General features: G+C 46.4%; 5 protein-coding genes across 5 annotated transcripts; all 5 read left to right on the top strand.

Moving 5' to 3' along the window:
* Nucleotides 1-417: 417 nt before the first annotated feature.
* On the top strand, nucleotides 418-2,016 carry TrAtP1_011882 (uncharacterized protein; the record flags this gene model as incomplete). The annotated part of the gene is made up of 1 exon (XM_014084913.2): nucleotides 418-2,016. The coding sequence occupies exon 1, from the start codon at nucleotides 442-444 to the stop codon at nucleotides 2,014-2,016; it is 1,575 nt and encodes a 524-aa protein (XP_013940388.2). The 5' UTR covers nucleotides 418-441.
* Nucleotides 2,017-2,934: 918 nt separating this feature from the next.
* Nucleotides 2,935-5,718, top strand: TrAtP1_011881 (uncharacterized protein; the record flags this gene model as incomplete). The annotated part of the gene is made up of 6 exons (XM_066115293.1): nucleotides 2,935-3,160; nucleotides 3,237-3,582; nucleotides 3,648-3,864; nucleotides 3,931-4,233; nucleotides 4,283-4,768; nucleotides 4,822-5,718. 6 exons carry the CDS (start codon nucleotides 2,935-2,937, stop codon nucleotides 5,716-5,718), a joined length of 2,475 nt encoding a protein of 824 aa, XP_065971391.1.
* A 757-nt stretch (nucleotides 5,719-6,475) lies between these two features.
* TrAtP1_011880 (uncharacterized protein) lies at nucleotides 6,476-7,285 on the top strand (the record flags this gene model as incomplete). The annotated part of the gene is made up of 1 exon (XM_066115292.1): nucleotides 6,476-7,285. One exon carries the CDS (start codon nucleotides 6,476-6,478, stop codon nucleotides 7,283-7,285), a length of 810 nt encoding a protein of 269 aa, XP_065971390.1.
* Nucleotides 7,286-10,851: 3,566 nt separating this feature from the next.
* Nucleotides 10,852-12,608, top strand: TrAtP1_011879 (uncharacterized protein). Its single transcript, XM_014084996.2, has 2 exons — nucleotides 10,852-11,322; nucleotides 11,373-12,608. The coding sequence occupies exons 1-2, from the start codon at nucleotides 11,027-11,029 to the stop codon at nucleotides 12,418-12,420; spliced, it is 1,344 nt and encodes a 447-aa protein (XP_013940471.2). The 5' UTR covers nucleotides 10,852-11,026; the 3' UTR covers nucleotides 12,421-12,608.
* Nucleotides 12,609-13,378: 770 nt separating this feature from the next.
* On the top strand, nucleotides 13,379-15,331 carry TrAtP1_011878 (uncharacterized protein; the record flags this gene model as incomplete). The annotated part of the gene is made up of 1 exon (XM_014084911.2): nucleotides 13,379-15,331. The coding sequence occupies one exon, from the start codon at nucleotides 13,379-13,381 to the stop codon at nucleotides 15,329-15,331; it is 1,953 nt and encodes a 650-aa protein (XP_013940386.2).
* Between the last annotated feature and the right edge of the window lie 322 nt (nucleotides 15,332-15,653).

Raw genomic sequence — 15,653 nt, 5'->3', positions numbered from 1 at the left:
ATAACGTTGAGCTATTAAAGGTATGCCAAAGGTGATAGGATCAACCTGTGTTAGTTTAACTGACATACGCCCCCTTTTGAGTATAAAAACAGTGGAAACGTGCTAAGGAGATGCTTGTCCCCCTTACGAATTCGAGCGGTCTACGTAATCTATCAACCATCAGCCACTTTTGATGGCAACTCGCTGCCCAGACTCTCAATACATCGGACTTTCGTAGGAACAAAGCAGGAGTCCGATACTTATCTCCTGAATACGACACGGAGTTCGGAAACTTTCACTCAAATCCGCCTTCAAAGGATGTAGCCGCATTGGCAGAGGGCGAGCATGTTGGAGGAAGAAAAGATATAAATTGGTGCTAAATCTCGGCCACAATTCCATCTTTCTTTCTTTTCAGTATCTTCATTCACATCACCACTCAGATCTCCGAATAGCTTATACAAAATGCCCATCTCACTCACGCTACGGAAGCCATCCAGCTTTCGGGACAAGGAAAGCGAGCTTCAATTGCGCATCAAGGAGCCTTTCAATGTCGTGGCTGTCGGAGACATGATTCAAACGATGCCCTTTTCCAATAGGACTGACCCCAATATCCAAGCTCTTGTCCAGCTGATGCAAAAATCCGACATCACATTTGCCAACAACGAAAATACAGTCGTGGATCGCCTTACATTTCGCGGCCCCATCTCCCACATGGAAGCCGACAAGCACGTCGTGGATGACTGGAAAGATATGGGCATCGATATGGTCACGAAAGCTAACAATCATACATTCGATTGTGGTGATGCTGGTCTTGTCCAAAATTTTGAGCAACTTCGCCGCGTGGGTATTGAGTATGTTGGCACCGACTACAATACTGCAGAGGCGAGACTTGCCCGATTCAAAACCACCCCTAAAGGTATCGTGGGTTTCATCGGAGCGTATGCCGAAACAGAAGATCATTCTCAGCTGTTTGGTATATCCGCAAGAGACCCAATTGTTGTGGCACCAGACCAGCTTGCCCGGCTGAGAGCAATGCGCGATAGCCTTCTTGCTCGGCGTGCGGAAGTTAAGATGCCAATTGGCCTGCCTAATGCAGACCCCGAAGGATCTGTTCTTGTTTTTGGACGCCAATTCAGGGTTAAAAACGCCAGCGCTGACGCCGATGAAGAGATTAACAGCATTAAACGGCGCTTGGAACACCACCTGAACTCGAAGGGGACGATTACCTATAAGAATAACTCAGTCCGTCTGAATGTTTACCAGAGCGTCACCGCTGAGCAAATGCAACAGCTGAGATCCATTGCAGGCGTCGATACGAATGACAGCTCTGAGACTCTCGATGCTTTTGGCGTTCATTTCCGAGTCGGCCCTAAGATAGGAGAGTACAGCTATGAGATGGAGCCCCAGGATTTCCGCGACATTCTTCGTGAGGTTCGCACTGGGAAACAATTTTCGGATTTTCTCAGCGTTACCATCCATTGGCACCAAAACCGTTTCTCTTTCCAACACTACTCCTTCGACCATTATCCGACAGATTATCAGATCAAGTTTGCCCGTGCAGTTATCGAAAACGGCGCCGATTTCTTCTTCGGCCACGGCGTGCATACGCTCAAGGGAGTTGAGATATACAAGGGAAAGCCAATATTCTACGGCATCTCCAACTTTGTTTTCCAGAACCCTCAGTTTCGCTCATGGCGCGACGATGCCGCCGGACGAGCTCCGGCCTCCCTGGAGGGCCCTATTGTTGGAGACGGCGAGGCCAATGAAATGCGCTGGGCTTGGCTGAATGAGTCGGAAAATAGAGAGGCGCTGCTCATATCGGCTGACTACGCTGATGGAAAGTTGTCGCGTGTGTTGGTCTATCCGGCAGACTTGGGGAAAACTCCTCGCAGTGGATCTATGACTGGAACGCCCACAAAGCCCACTCTTGAGGTTGCCAATGAGATTCTTGGCCGACTTTGCGAGTACTCTGAGCCATTTGGGACTAAAATTTCGATTGAGGATGGTGTTGGAGTTGTTCATATTCCTTCTGAGTAGGGTAGTCTTGGGGTAGACTATATGTATTTTTTCGTGACTATAATAATAAAATACATACAAAATCTGTCCAGTATACAATTCATTTCCTTCTTTAAAAAAAGCGAATCATAACAAGAATAATATTTCAGCTGTGATATTACATATTCAGCAAAGCTCTATCGGTGCGTGTTGTAAAGCTACATCTAAATACTTCCATAGAAGATACCCAGGTTTTCCGTTACTGTGCACTAACCTAGAGGACTGAGCTAAGACTTTCAAGTTGCACATAAGATCACACGAGAAAACAGAGTAAGAAAAGAGATGTAATGGAGAGAAAGAGTACGAATAACAGGCTAAAGTGAATGGGTTGACCTTTTCCAATAAACTCGAGCTGTTGAGAACCGTATGGCTGATACATGTACTTCTTAACCGTGAGTCATCATCCCACCACATTGGCAGGATTCAATTCGAGTTAATAAGCATTATTCAGCTACGTTTTTCTAATAAACGCACGCAGTTACATCAGCACCTACGCAACTGATCACATCAGTATCTTCCTTTAATTTAAATAAGATTAGACCTAAACCCAAGTTTAATTTGATACACGTATTCTTTTCTCGCAGCGTTGAATGCCACCAGCTGAATTGCCGAATCTACTGGATCGAGTACCCGTCTCCAGGCCTTAACGTAAGCACATATCGACGCTAGGAACTAAAAACGTAATTCCGAATTGATGCCTGGGGAGCCTGGCCGTAGGCGGACTATAATAACAACTTGAAATGCCGAGAGCCTGAACCGTCGCGTGCTAAACGTCTCCAGAATACACAAGAATCTAAACCGTGCTCTCTTTCGCGACTCCGCTATAAGACTATCTGAGACCGACTATCTCTTCGGGGATCGGGAACAGCCAACCTAGGAATATGACAATCCACAACCGCCATGTCATCAGCGGACCCAGCAACGCAGCTTGATACACAGGAACAGCCTCAGAAGACCAAGAAGCCCCTATCCTGCATCTCCTGCAAGCTCCGGAAGCTGAAATGTGACCACGAAAAGCCGATATGCACTCGGTGCACCAAAGCCGGCAGCGAGTGCATATACCCAGAAGCAAGACGCAAGCCGACCATCCAGCGAAGCAACGTCAAGGAATTGGAGGCTAGACTAGGTGCGTATCGGATACGACAAACCCATCGCACTATGGAGTAAGCACATCAGCACCTAACACTTACATGAACCAATAGCTCAGGTCGAGGGCTATCTCAAGGAAGCTACTGAGGAAAGTCGAGATGTGAAAAGAGGCAAAGCCGACGGCAATCAAGACAGTGACGACGGTACGAAAAGTCGATCGAGAGCCGCGACGGCAACTGATGAGGAAGATGTTGCTGCCCTGGATGAGCAGACTCCATGTATCCCACTAGTACAGTTCACCGACCCCAATCAGTTCGCTGACCAGGCCGAATCTGGTGACGGCCTTCCTTTTGAGTCGTCAAACTTCGAATATCTGAATGGCAAGCAATATAGCAATGACGAGCTGATAGATCTCAGCATGTCAGAGACGTTGCCCCCTCTTGATGTTATAGAAGAACTGTATGTTGTATCATGCCCAGTTTCTTCTTCGTTTCTTCTTCTAACTCGACTTATGCATTGGACAGGCATGAATGCTTCTTTACTACGCAGTACCACTACATGCCGCTTATACAATCTTGCCGCTATTACCAGGCCTTTTATGGTGGCCCTATGAGGAAGCCGCCCATGTGCCTGCAATATGCCATTTGGGCAATGGGAGCACTGTGGCACCCCAAGTACGACCGATGTGCCGATGTATTTTATAAAAGGTCTCGATATTACGCCGAGGCTGACGAAATGAGAGTGAGAAGCCAGCTCTATCGCCCGTACTCGAATCATGAACTATCACGTAACTAACTGGGACTCAAGGAATCCGGAGAATATTTCATCACAATAGCACACGCTCAAGCTTGGGCCCTCATAGCTTGCTATGAAGCGAGAGCTATGCTCTATACTAGAGCGGGAATGAGTTGCGCCAGGTGCTGCCGCCTCGTACACATGCTTGGGCTTAACAAAATCGACAGTCCAGATGACGATGCTCCAGAGACTCTTGGCCCTCCGCAAGATTGGATCGAGCTGGAAGAGCGCAGAAGAGTCTTCTGGGTGGCCTTTTCATGCGATGCTCAATCAAGCATGGCAACTGGTTGGCCTAGTTATATCAATTCTGACGATGTAAGCTTGTCTTTTCTAGGCCCATGACCGATGTAAGCTGACTTGATAGATCATGACTCGACTTCCAGCTAGTGAAGAGGCTTTCATCTCTGGCGAAGAAGAAGAGTGCCCTTTTCTGGACGATGTTATGAAAGGCGCATCCTACAGCGGCTTTTCCGGCTCTCTCGTGCTTAACCACCTCTTAAAGGCCATCATGCGTCATGTCCATCTAATTAGGCCGTCGGACCGACCTGAGGATCCCACGCACGGAGAGTTTTGGAAGCGACATCGCCGTTTGGATAATCAGCTGTCGACCTTGTTCATGTTTATGCCGGACAAATTCCGTCTGCCAGAAAATTTGCATAACCCTCTAGCGACTTACATCAATCTCAACTTCCACGCATGCGTCATTTGCTTGCATCATGTTGCCCTCGAGGTCATTGAAAAGCATGGCCTTGGCGATCCTTTGAGAAAGGACAGTCGATACCTTTTAAAGAATGCCGCAGATGAGATTGCCAGCATTGTCAAGATGACATCCCATCGCTCATCATTATTTGTAAGACCTTTCTCGGCTACGTTAAAGACTCACAGGACTAACAGAGCCCTTAGAGCAACCCTTTGTGCGCCTTTTCGCTGTATAGTGCGACAACGGTGTACGTTTACCTAGCCAAAGAAGATCCAGCTACGGGAATAAATCCTGTCGACATGTCCAATCTTGAACTCATCGTCAATGCCATGGAGGCGATCGGTCGAATACATATGGTTACCTGTGCCTTCTTGCAGCAAGCTTGCCTTGATATCGACAATAATGGCCTCTCGTCAACTATCAAAATACCAGCCCTCTACCAATACCGCAATCTCTTTGGCGGCCCAGCCTCCAACATTCCCCTGCTGGCTCGAAGCCCCATCTCAAAACACACGCAAATGAGTTCTCCGCTGCCTGGGCGACTGCCTCTGGGCAACCCTCTGGGCCACTTACGGCCGACGAATCTGAGAATGACAAAGTCAATTCCGTTACTGACTGGGGTGACGGCACAAATGGGCCGAATGGGCATTACAGAGAGCTTCCGGCCTACCTTTGGCGCTATATCCAGAAATTTGGCACCCCGGCCCACTGATAACATGAATAAAAGAAAGCGAGATCCTATGAGTTCTCAGGCTGCAACAAATACAGACGCAGAGATATTTATGGCGGCCTTGCGTAATGGATATATTGGCCGCGCACCTACATCTGGAGATTTCACACCTCTCGATCGGACCAATTCACCGCACTTTTCTTTCTCACCTATTGGCCAAGGGACGGGCAGTGAACCGGGATCGAGTAGTAACAGCGTATGGCCTTGCACCACAGGAAGTGACCCAGGGCATAACTCAAGCGATTCCCAACAAGACCAGAGCCACCAGCCTTCAATGGCCTGGCAGTTGGATGATGACATGATGGCTTTTACCGAAGGCTTCTCCAACGATTGCCCGGATGCAAACGGTGGCCCACAGGCTTTTTTCTGAGTTATAACTCGTGCTACCATACTTGGACGGCGTATACAGATGACTGAATTTGGAGTACATGGTTACAATGGCTCTTAACAGGGAGGTGTTTCAGGAGTTCAACGTTCTGAACTGCGTTGAAGGAGATGCCATTCATTTTGTCTTATATGGATCGCCATCTGATGCTTAAAGCGATGCTATAGATTTTAGCCTATGAGAATATCAAGTACACATCTCCCCTTTATTGGTACGGTAGATGAGGCCCGGAAAATCGCCCCAGCTTCTCACATCCATGTTATTATCGCATTCCTCATTTTTCTTTTGGTGTGGAACAGAATGACTCGTTCCATGATGACAATCAGCTTTTAACGCCACTTTGATACAAGCAATTTCGTTGTGGACTGCTAATTGCAATCATGTACGTCGTCAGCTATTACGTCGACTCTAGTATTCTCATTACCACACATTTCTTACCATATTCAAAGATGGCAATCTCACCAATGAAATCGCTACCGGAGTTCGGGCTTTGGTCGACAGCGGCGAGAAAATGAAGCGGAGACACGTCGTCAGCAGCATTGTCACGGAAGTCGCCATGCTTTGTTTGCCGGAACTCGGGGTTGCCCAACAGCGGTTCAAACCACTACGTTTTATCTATAAACGAAGAGCTACAAGATAGAAATGTAGAAAGATAAATGAACTGAACATTAAAACAATCACGATCAAAGCAATGGATTCACACTTCCTAGCAGGCAAAAAGATAATTATTGCAGGTGCCGGGATGTCGGGCCTGTCTTTCACTCTCGCTCTTCGGCGCCTCTGGCCCGCTAATTTGACGCCTCCAGACATCACGATTTATGAACGCGAATCCAACGTCGTACCAGCCGGCCGAGAAGGATACACTCTGTCACTTGCTGGCCACGACGAGACCGGCGGCCTCTATGCAGCTCGCGATCTTGGCATACTGGACGACATTATGAAACATGCCGTGCAGGGCCTGGGGAATAAGTTCAAGTTTACAATGTGGAACAGCTCATGGAGTGAACTTTTAACTCGAAAGTTTGAGCCTGCTCCCGGTCTACCTACGTTAGGGATCCGAATTGCAAGGAAAAATCTTCGAAAAGTGCTGACTGATGCGGTCGGCCGAGAGCGAATTATATCGAATACTACTTGCGTGGATGCAGAGAGGCTCTCTAATGGGAAAATGCTCGTCAAACTCTCTGGGAGCCATCTACCAGAGAATGAGTCGACCGCTGAGTGTGATCTTCTCATAATCGCTGATGGAGCATCCAGCAAGTTCAGAGCAAGTCTCCGGCCAAATGATACCTTGCAATACACTGGAATCATGCAAAAAGGCGGCCTGGCTATCTTTCCAAATGGCATACCAAAGCCGGTTGACGAAAAATGGGGAATCATACTTTCCTCGGGCAAAGGCGTCGCTTGCTTCCTGTCGCCATACGATGAAACAAGCGTATCTTGGGGCTTGAGCTATCGCGCACCAACTATTGAAGAGCCATTGAAGATCAGCAGCATCGAAGAAGCACAATCAGTGATAGAAGAATGCAAGGAGCTTGGAAAAAGAGTTTCTTGAACCATTCCAAAGCATTCTTAACGCAACGGATCCAAAGTTTGTGTCTCGGCTCGCTGCTAGAGATAAACAGGCTTTCAGCCATGATCTTTCACTCGGACCGGCAATCTTCATAGGGGACAGTAACCACGCAGTTACTCCATTTTCGGGATATGGAGCTAGTCTTGCCATGAAAGATGGCTGGGATCTTGCAACGCAATTGTGCAGCTCTCAGAGTCTGGAAGAAGCTGTTAAAGCGTACGATGCTATTAGCATACCGAGGGCCACTAAAGTACTCAAGGAATCACGCCAGCGGATTGATATGAGCCATGCGACTGGCTTTAATTACTTTTTAGATAGGAGCCTCCTTAGTTTTGGTGGATTTGTTCTTGGGATCAAAGATGCGTTAGGTTCTACATAGGAGCGAGAAAGCTTCTATCAACGTACATGCGATAGATTGCTTCTACCTAGTTCCTGAAACGGAGACAATTTTTATAAATTTATCTCTTAAAGAAACAATACTTTCAGTTCTTTTAAAATGGGAAAGTCATCCTTTATTTATCCCACAAATGTATCTGAGTAAAGAAAGAGAAATGCGAAATCATATGTAAACTATCCGAGACTTCACGAGGCCCTGCGTAGTATTCTAAGCACCTTGAATAACAAATTAGCAACGTAAAGCAGAATATGAGGACCCAAGATATAAAGGAAGAGGCCAATGAATATTCCAAGCGCAATGGCAGGAACTTGTGCAAGCTGGCGAGTTATCCACGTAGTGATATCGCCAACCAATAGCCATTCCCCACTCATCTTTCTCGCTTCACGCAAACCTAAGAGGCCATCCAAACTTCGTCTGCTATTGTCGCGAATATATGCATCAATCCCACCCTTTTTCACCATTTTCTCTAGTGCTTTCTCGAGGGTTGGGCGTTCTTTGTAGCAACAGCAATCTACTGCCATTTCCTCCTCTGAGTGTTGAGAGTGAGAATCACGGTCGAGTATAGGCACACCGTAGCCGCAGGAGGTTTGGACCTTGTTTTAAGAGTCAGTCTTTTGGTAAATAAATGAAAGCGCAAGGAAATACGCCAACCTTCCATATCTCCAGCATAATGACTGCTCTTATTCCAGGAAAATCCCCTTCTTGGCCGATAGATTGCATCAATTCCGAGAACCTTGGATCAGTTCTCTCAACGACCGAACCAGTGCAAAACAGTCGCATGATTCGAGGTTTCCCATCCAGACTGCAAAACATGAGAGTGGCTCTCTTATTCTCGTATAAATGAGAGATTGTCTCGACGCCTGAGCCAGCAGTGTCCAGATACGCGGCATGATTTGAGTCGAAGATGTGAAAAGTGGATTGTATAAGGCCTTTTGGGGAGAGATTGACATGTTGGCCATTTAGAGGGGCCGATGCGATGAAAAACATTTGTTGTTGCAGCGCCCATGTTCTAAGGTCCTCAGAAATAGATTTGTAAAAGTGAACCATGGTATTTGATGGATTATGATGAAGTGTTCTTAACTGAAACAAATTTTTTTTTTTTACAAAGTTTAGGAGAAAAAAGTATTAAAAAACTGCCAGGAACAGGGTGAAACGAATTAGATGCCTCTCTATATAAATTTAATTGAACCACTTCTTGATACTTCCTAATCCTCGGAGATAAGGCACTGTTGTCTTCTGTAGAGACTTTGACTGATGATTTGTCGCATGGTCTGGATCACGGCTGAACAGCTACCATCTAACTCACTTCCAACTCACATAATTTATATAAGTAGCATTTCGTGAGTGCCTCAACTCATATCTTAAGGCTTGATGCCAAGACATTGTCAACAATCAAGCCGCTATATTAGCTTCGCCTTTTATTGGAGATCTTAATTCCCGATCAAAGCCTCCTTCTCCGCTGCCAAGTGCCGGCATTATCAATGCCCGGATCTGCTTGGCTTATACGGATGCTGTAGCAAGTCAACGCCACCGAGGTTTGAAAGGAAAAACAATAGTAAGCTCTGGCCACTCTATTTCCGCCGACTCTGCTTTTGGAGCCAAATTGTTGGCACTATTGTATTCTGTGACGCAGCGGGGCTTCTTCCGCGGACTTTAGAATTTGGCCCCGCTGCCCATCCCACTGTAGAGAGAATTCTCAAACCCATGGAAAGTGCGAATATACGATAATGAAGTACGCAAATAGTGGCGAGAACAAACACTGCTGCTTCTAAAAGACTCGTATTTGGGAAGACAGTAGTCAACCATGTTCAACCCGATATCATAGTCGAAGCGGCATTGAGAAGCATCTCCTTCTTCCCAGGGTTTTATCTGGTGAGCAGCTCTCGATAATGAAGACGAATATCAGGTCAGTCGTGCCAACAAAAAATTCGACCACTCTTGGCTAAGGTCATGGCCTCCTCAAGAAGTTCAGTAGGCTTTCAAGATACCCAGATAGATGGATAGAAAGGCAAGACTATAAGCATAGAAATCCAAGCTCTAATAAGAATCAACCATGATCCTGCTCAACATTGAGCGTTAAATTTTTAACTTGTAAACAAAATCCACATATGGAGCCCAAAAGATACGCAGCAGCCAGTCGTATTATATAATGCTGGTGTTCGAGTAAGCTACACTGCAAGGACGTGAATCATGACTTGCATGTATAGAATAGATGAAGGAGGCACACTTGGGCAGAAACACAGCCCCGCATTCCTACTGTAGGATTTTACATCGTCGTTTAGCTTCTAACACGTGGGCACGCGGGTGAAAGTAGCATATGACGAAAATCCGTGCGTGAGCGCGAAGACCATTGTTGTTTTAGTTAATTCACACATCATTTATCTATTTTTCAATGGGGAACCATGACATCGCAGCTGACTATGCAGCATCCATACATACGTGTAATCAACGCAATAATCTGAAGCGGGCGCATATGAGGGGTCTAATTGTGATTTGCGATGGACAATTGGGTTTGAAGGATGAGCTTGCACGATAGCGTGACATCCATTCATCACTTCGGATGACAGACATGACTAGCCATGCAATCTCAGCCTCCATCGATCTTGAGATGCTACTGGCCCACCATCTTAGCCGTATTTCCGGGACCAAGGCCACTCCAACACATGGCTGTATGTCATAGGTGGAATCCCTGAAGCGAGATGAGATAGCATTTCAGCTAATGATGTGCGTCTCCGCAAATCAAGGAAAGGGCTAGAACTAGCGGATCTTGCATTAACAGAATTAGGGAAACGTTAGTACCAAGTAGATATTTGTGGTAAAGTAATGGGAGTCTAAAAAAGTAGAATTTTCTAGATATTTTATATCGTTGTATGCTAGACAACCAAGCTGTTCAATACTGGATTAGAGAACATATGGCTACTAGCGGTTATGGTAGTACATAGGATACATAAAGATCAAAGTTAATAGGCAAATAAAACTCTGCTTCTCTGCATATATTGTTCATTTATACTATCTATATTCGTCTACTCCCTAGTTCATTCCTTCGCTTCTTCCTTCACAATCCACTCTCTTCCTTCGCATCCTATTTCTAGATAGCCTAGCCAGCTAGCTTCGCATCATACCATGCTCCATCTTTCTGCATGGATTTACGTAGGTGGCTAGCTTGGTTTAAGCATACCTGAGCTTTGACATTAAAGGGCTTCTTAAAGACAGCCGCGGGACGTTTTCTCAGATTTATTCCAACTTATCCTTCGAAATCGTTTACACACCAATACCGGGTTTCATTCTACTCTAATCTCTTGAAACCCCCTGAAATACCCTCCAACATGTCTTCCAAGACACTTCCTGTCATTATCGTTGGTGGCGGCCCAGTTGGTTTAATGGCTGCCCACATCTGCAATAAACTTGGTCTGGATTTTGTACTTCTCGAACAGTATCATAGCGTGACTCCAGATATTGGAGCATGTATCGGCCTATGGGCACCTTCACTGCGAGTTCTTGATCAACTTGGGCTGTGGGATGCATTTGAACCTCAAGTAAAACCAATGTTTGACAAGATATCTTTCACGCAAGAAGGAGGCATCATTCACTCGGGCTCGATATTCGCTGTAAATGAAAAAAGGTGCTATAATTACTCCGATCCATTAGATGACACTCACTGACTCTGATTAGATATGGTTATCAAACATCCATGTTCCGGCGGCACGGTATTCTTAAAACTTTATACGACTCTTTGCCAGAACGCTCTAAGCAGCAGATCTTGGTAAACAAGAAAGTCGTCGCTCTTGATATCAAAGAAGAAAGCGTCAGCGTCCGCTGTGAAGATGGGTTTGAGATTGAAGGCTCAATCATTATCGGTGCAGATGGATCGCACAGCGCAGTGCGAGAATGTACAAAAGAACTGGCCCGTAAGAGCTTTTCCGAAAATGAACCCTTTGGAAAAAGTGAGGACTTTAAAACAACATACCGACTCTTGTTTGGAAACTGTCCACGTATTGGCGATGCTAAGCCTGGCACCGTCTACGAGTGTCATAGATTCGGAACCTCTACCCAGGTATTTGTTGGCGACGACATCATGTGGTTTTTTCTCTATGAAAAGCTAGATAAGCCCACGTCTGAGCACAAATCATACGCACAGAAAGATGCCGATGAAATTGCCGCTCGCTATGCGGACCATCGTATCACAAAAGGGCTCCATCTTCGAGACTTGTATGAGGCGCGAAGTGCCTCGGGTGCAACTGATCTCGAGGAGGGAATTCTCGACAAATGGTGGTGGAAACGTATTGTTCTCGTCGGAGACGCGGCACACAAAGTGACTCCCAACGCTGGTTTGGGATTCAACAGTGGCATACAAGATTTGGCTGCGATTGCAAATGGCATCCGAAGTCTTCAAAGCAAGGGAGGAAGTCTGCATGATAACGAGGCCATCGAAGCGATCTTCTCGAAATATCAAAGCGAGAGAACGAAGCCCATGAGAAAATTCGGTGATCTCTCTGCCAAAACAACACGCATATGCGCCTGGCACTCGCGCACTGCAATGATATGGGATCGCTATATCATGCCTGCACTCAACCTTGAACTCATCATGAGCAGACTTCTGGTGGTGCCGATAGTCAGCAATTCTATTGTCCTCAATTGGCTGCCTGAGCCACATTATCGCTCCGGGTCAATTGCTTGGAAGACTGCTCCGAATCTGAATCTTACTGAAGAGGTTGCTTAGGCTACTGCATATTCAGCCTCGGCGAGTGGCGGAGGAGTTCAGGTTTTAGTTAAGACAACACATTTATCAGGCTAATGTATTCTTTACCTTATAATACCATCATTACTGTGTATTTCATTCCAATAGCCACATCTTTGGTGTCCTTTCCATTTTTAGAGGCACTCACTAAACGATAAGCTAAAATGCAGGCCTGGGACAAAAAATGCCGATGAAGTTGAAGGCATGTCGAAGACTACTCAATGTGCTTTTGCGCCGAGAGCCCATAATTTGGTTGACAATAGCTGTGGCACTTTGGGTCTACAAAGCACATGTAATTAGATGCATAGGCACAAGCCATGAAAAACGTGGACCATAGATTGATACTTTCAGCTTGGACGTATCCAAAAGTCTGTGAATGCCTAAAGCTGACGTCTACAACAACCCCTGTACCCAACTTCTATCCACGCTGCAAAGACGAATATCATCAAATACTTTAATCAGCTGAGAATAATTAAAATTTAAGTGAGCGCATCCGTCATTATATATATCATCCACGTATTGCGCCCTCTATATCCGCCAATTGCGGCCAATATCTTCAGACAGCTCTGGGATTAGAGCGAATATGAGCTCATCGATCGCGACAACTGCACCGCATTAAAATATATGATTGGCTTTTCGTCATGGTAGTAAATGAAAAGATTGGTCCAGCTATGGCTTTCGCCTCTCAGCTGTGATTGTTCTCGTGGAGGTAGCTGAGAATGCGCCCATAAGAATTTGTGGCTGGCTGAGACAAAGTGACGGAGCTGAAGCTGGAGTAATCTCTTATAAAGTAAGCCGCGCTCTCCTTCATAGCTTTGAGAAATTCTTCATTGCATTGTGTCAAGTTTGGTATATCACACTACAAGGGCCATTCTATGAAAACATTGGAACTTCTCTTTTAAACTAGTCTTGATTTGCGGAAAGGCAACTCCTCGCCATCATGCTTGTTTACCAAGGACAGCCAAAAGCCAACCCTGATGGAGTTGAATCGGTCACGGCCATTCTTCCAACAAAGGCTGAAGTTGGAGCGCCATGCATCGTTCTATGGCGCAAAGCCACCACAGCATCGACCAATTCAAAAGCTGCGAGCAGGGAACCACCCAATTTTGGAAATTTCGAAGCAATTCTAGAAAAGGGCGACGACAAGAATGCCAAGTTCAAGTCGGCCGCGTCCAACTTGGAACTAGACTTTACTGGAGACCATAAAACCGTGTCTCTCAGCTTCCAGCCTACTCATGGCGGCCAAATCCAGAACACAAAGTTGACCTTGGCCCTGGGCGACCCGTTCAAGACTCACTCGCCCCAATCTGAGGCATCCATCTTTGGCGGGCCCGTCATCATCCAGAACAAGGGCCGTGAGAATCTCATTGCTCTAGTTCTATGCGAGAAAGATGAAAAGGGCTCCCAAAAGCCAATCAGCGTCTTGATTGAATGGGGTGCAGAGGTTGCCATGACCGAGATACCTCTGAGAGTTCAGACTTGCCAAAGCAAAGACAAGGACACCATTCCCGACCATGACGAAAATCTTTGCTTCAGCTTGAACAGCCGTCAGCACCATTTCCACGGGATGGTGAGGCGTCCGCGTCGTTCTCCGCCAGAGCTGCTACTGCAAATTCGCCCTCTGCCTAATGCTCAGTCTAATGCCAAATCTGATGAGAAATCCGATGAGCCAGCAGCTTGGCAGACAACGCAGAGCTATCCTTCCATCGGCAAATACAACGACTCCATGCACACCATTGTGCGCCGATCTGCTGAAGCTCGCCACACAAGAGTGTGGAACGATACTGCCGATAACGACAAAGGCATTGCGCCATCACTTGTAACTGTCACTATCCAAGAGAGTGGTGCGGCAAATGACACATACAACAAGGGCATGGCGGCTGCAGGCCTCTTCGTCGCTCTCCTAGGAGTTGCTGCTTGTGCTGCGCCGCCATCTCTGAGCTCAGTTGGGTGGGCAGTTGGCATTGTGGGAATGCTTCTTGCTGGCAAATCAGGGCATGACAACTTTCACGAAGATCCTGGCAAGTCCATTACCAAGGTGCTTTACCCGAGAGATCGCATTTGTCGACGAGCTGTTGGAAGTGGTGGTAATGAGATTCTCATGTACCGAGCCTATATGGAAGGGCATGTGCTGAAGATTACGAAATACTTCAGGCCATCTGCCGGAGTCGGTATAATTAGGGTCTCGAATATCATCAATAGCCCCCCGCCTCCGCAGGGATCATGGCAGGTGGAAGAAATGTTTTCTTTTCAGTTTGCCGAGCCCCAAATTATCAATCTTTACCGCTATATCAAAATCCGTGGGTTGGTTCCCACGGGTAATAACGAGAGTGGCTCGGGGCTCCCCAGCCATGGGCTCCCTTCTGCAGGCTCATTCGTTTGGTTCGATACCAATGGAAAGTTTCTGAAGTTTTATGAAGCAAAAAGAGAACAAGGCGGGAAGGGTGCAGAGCCTATTACTCGTTTTGGGTTTGGATTGTTCGACCCAAAGAACGATAACAAGGCTATTAGGCATAATGTCATGTCACTGGTCCAGGGAACCAGCACCCAGCTGAGCGCCAACATTGCAGTTCTCAACTTGGACGACGATCACGGCACTCCGGTAGTGACTATGCATAACTGGAAAGCCAGCGATTTGGATTGGGTCGCGAAAGCTGACAAACAGGAGGATGTTTTGGACTTTATCCAAAAGAACCGGAGAAATTGGAACTGGGGATACCAGTGGGATAGTAAGAGTGGTGATATCTATATCATTGATTCGCCCTTTCATTACAGAGAGGACTTTATGACTCAGCATGAGGGCACTCATCTATTCCTTCCAGTCAGCAATAAAGACTGGACATATACATCAATGGTTGTGAAGGACCCCAAAGCACCGTCATCGCGCAAATGAGCTACCCCAGCCGAATAGTACAACGCAAGAATCTAGGCTTAATCGATGAGAAATACAAGATTTGAACTTTGACTGCCCCTGGATCTCAATGTATGGTGAGACGAGTGAATGCAAAAACAACATACATACGTGAATGATATATACTCCTCTAGAGGTGGCACTTGTGAAACAGCGCTTTATAGATTAGGTAACCGTGCATAGGAGTGTAGTCCCTTGAACATCAACCAGGGATTATTCGAAGCTATTCACTCGGATAATTCAGCCTTTTACTGTCATATTTGGCCAATGATAAATTTTGGGTTGGCTTCACAGTTAAAAGCCC

Source organism: Trichoderma atroviride, chromosome 6, assembly GCF_020647795.1.
Source record: "Trichoderma atroviride chromosome 6, complete sequence".
NCBI lineage: Eukaryota > Fungi > Ascomycota > Sordariomycetes > Hypocreales > Hypocreaceae > Trichoderma > Trichoderma atroviride.
This window is presented reverse-complemented; position numbering and strand designations above follow the sequence as displayed.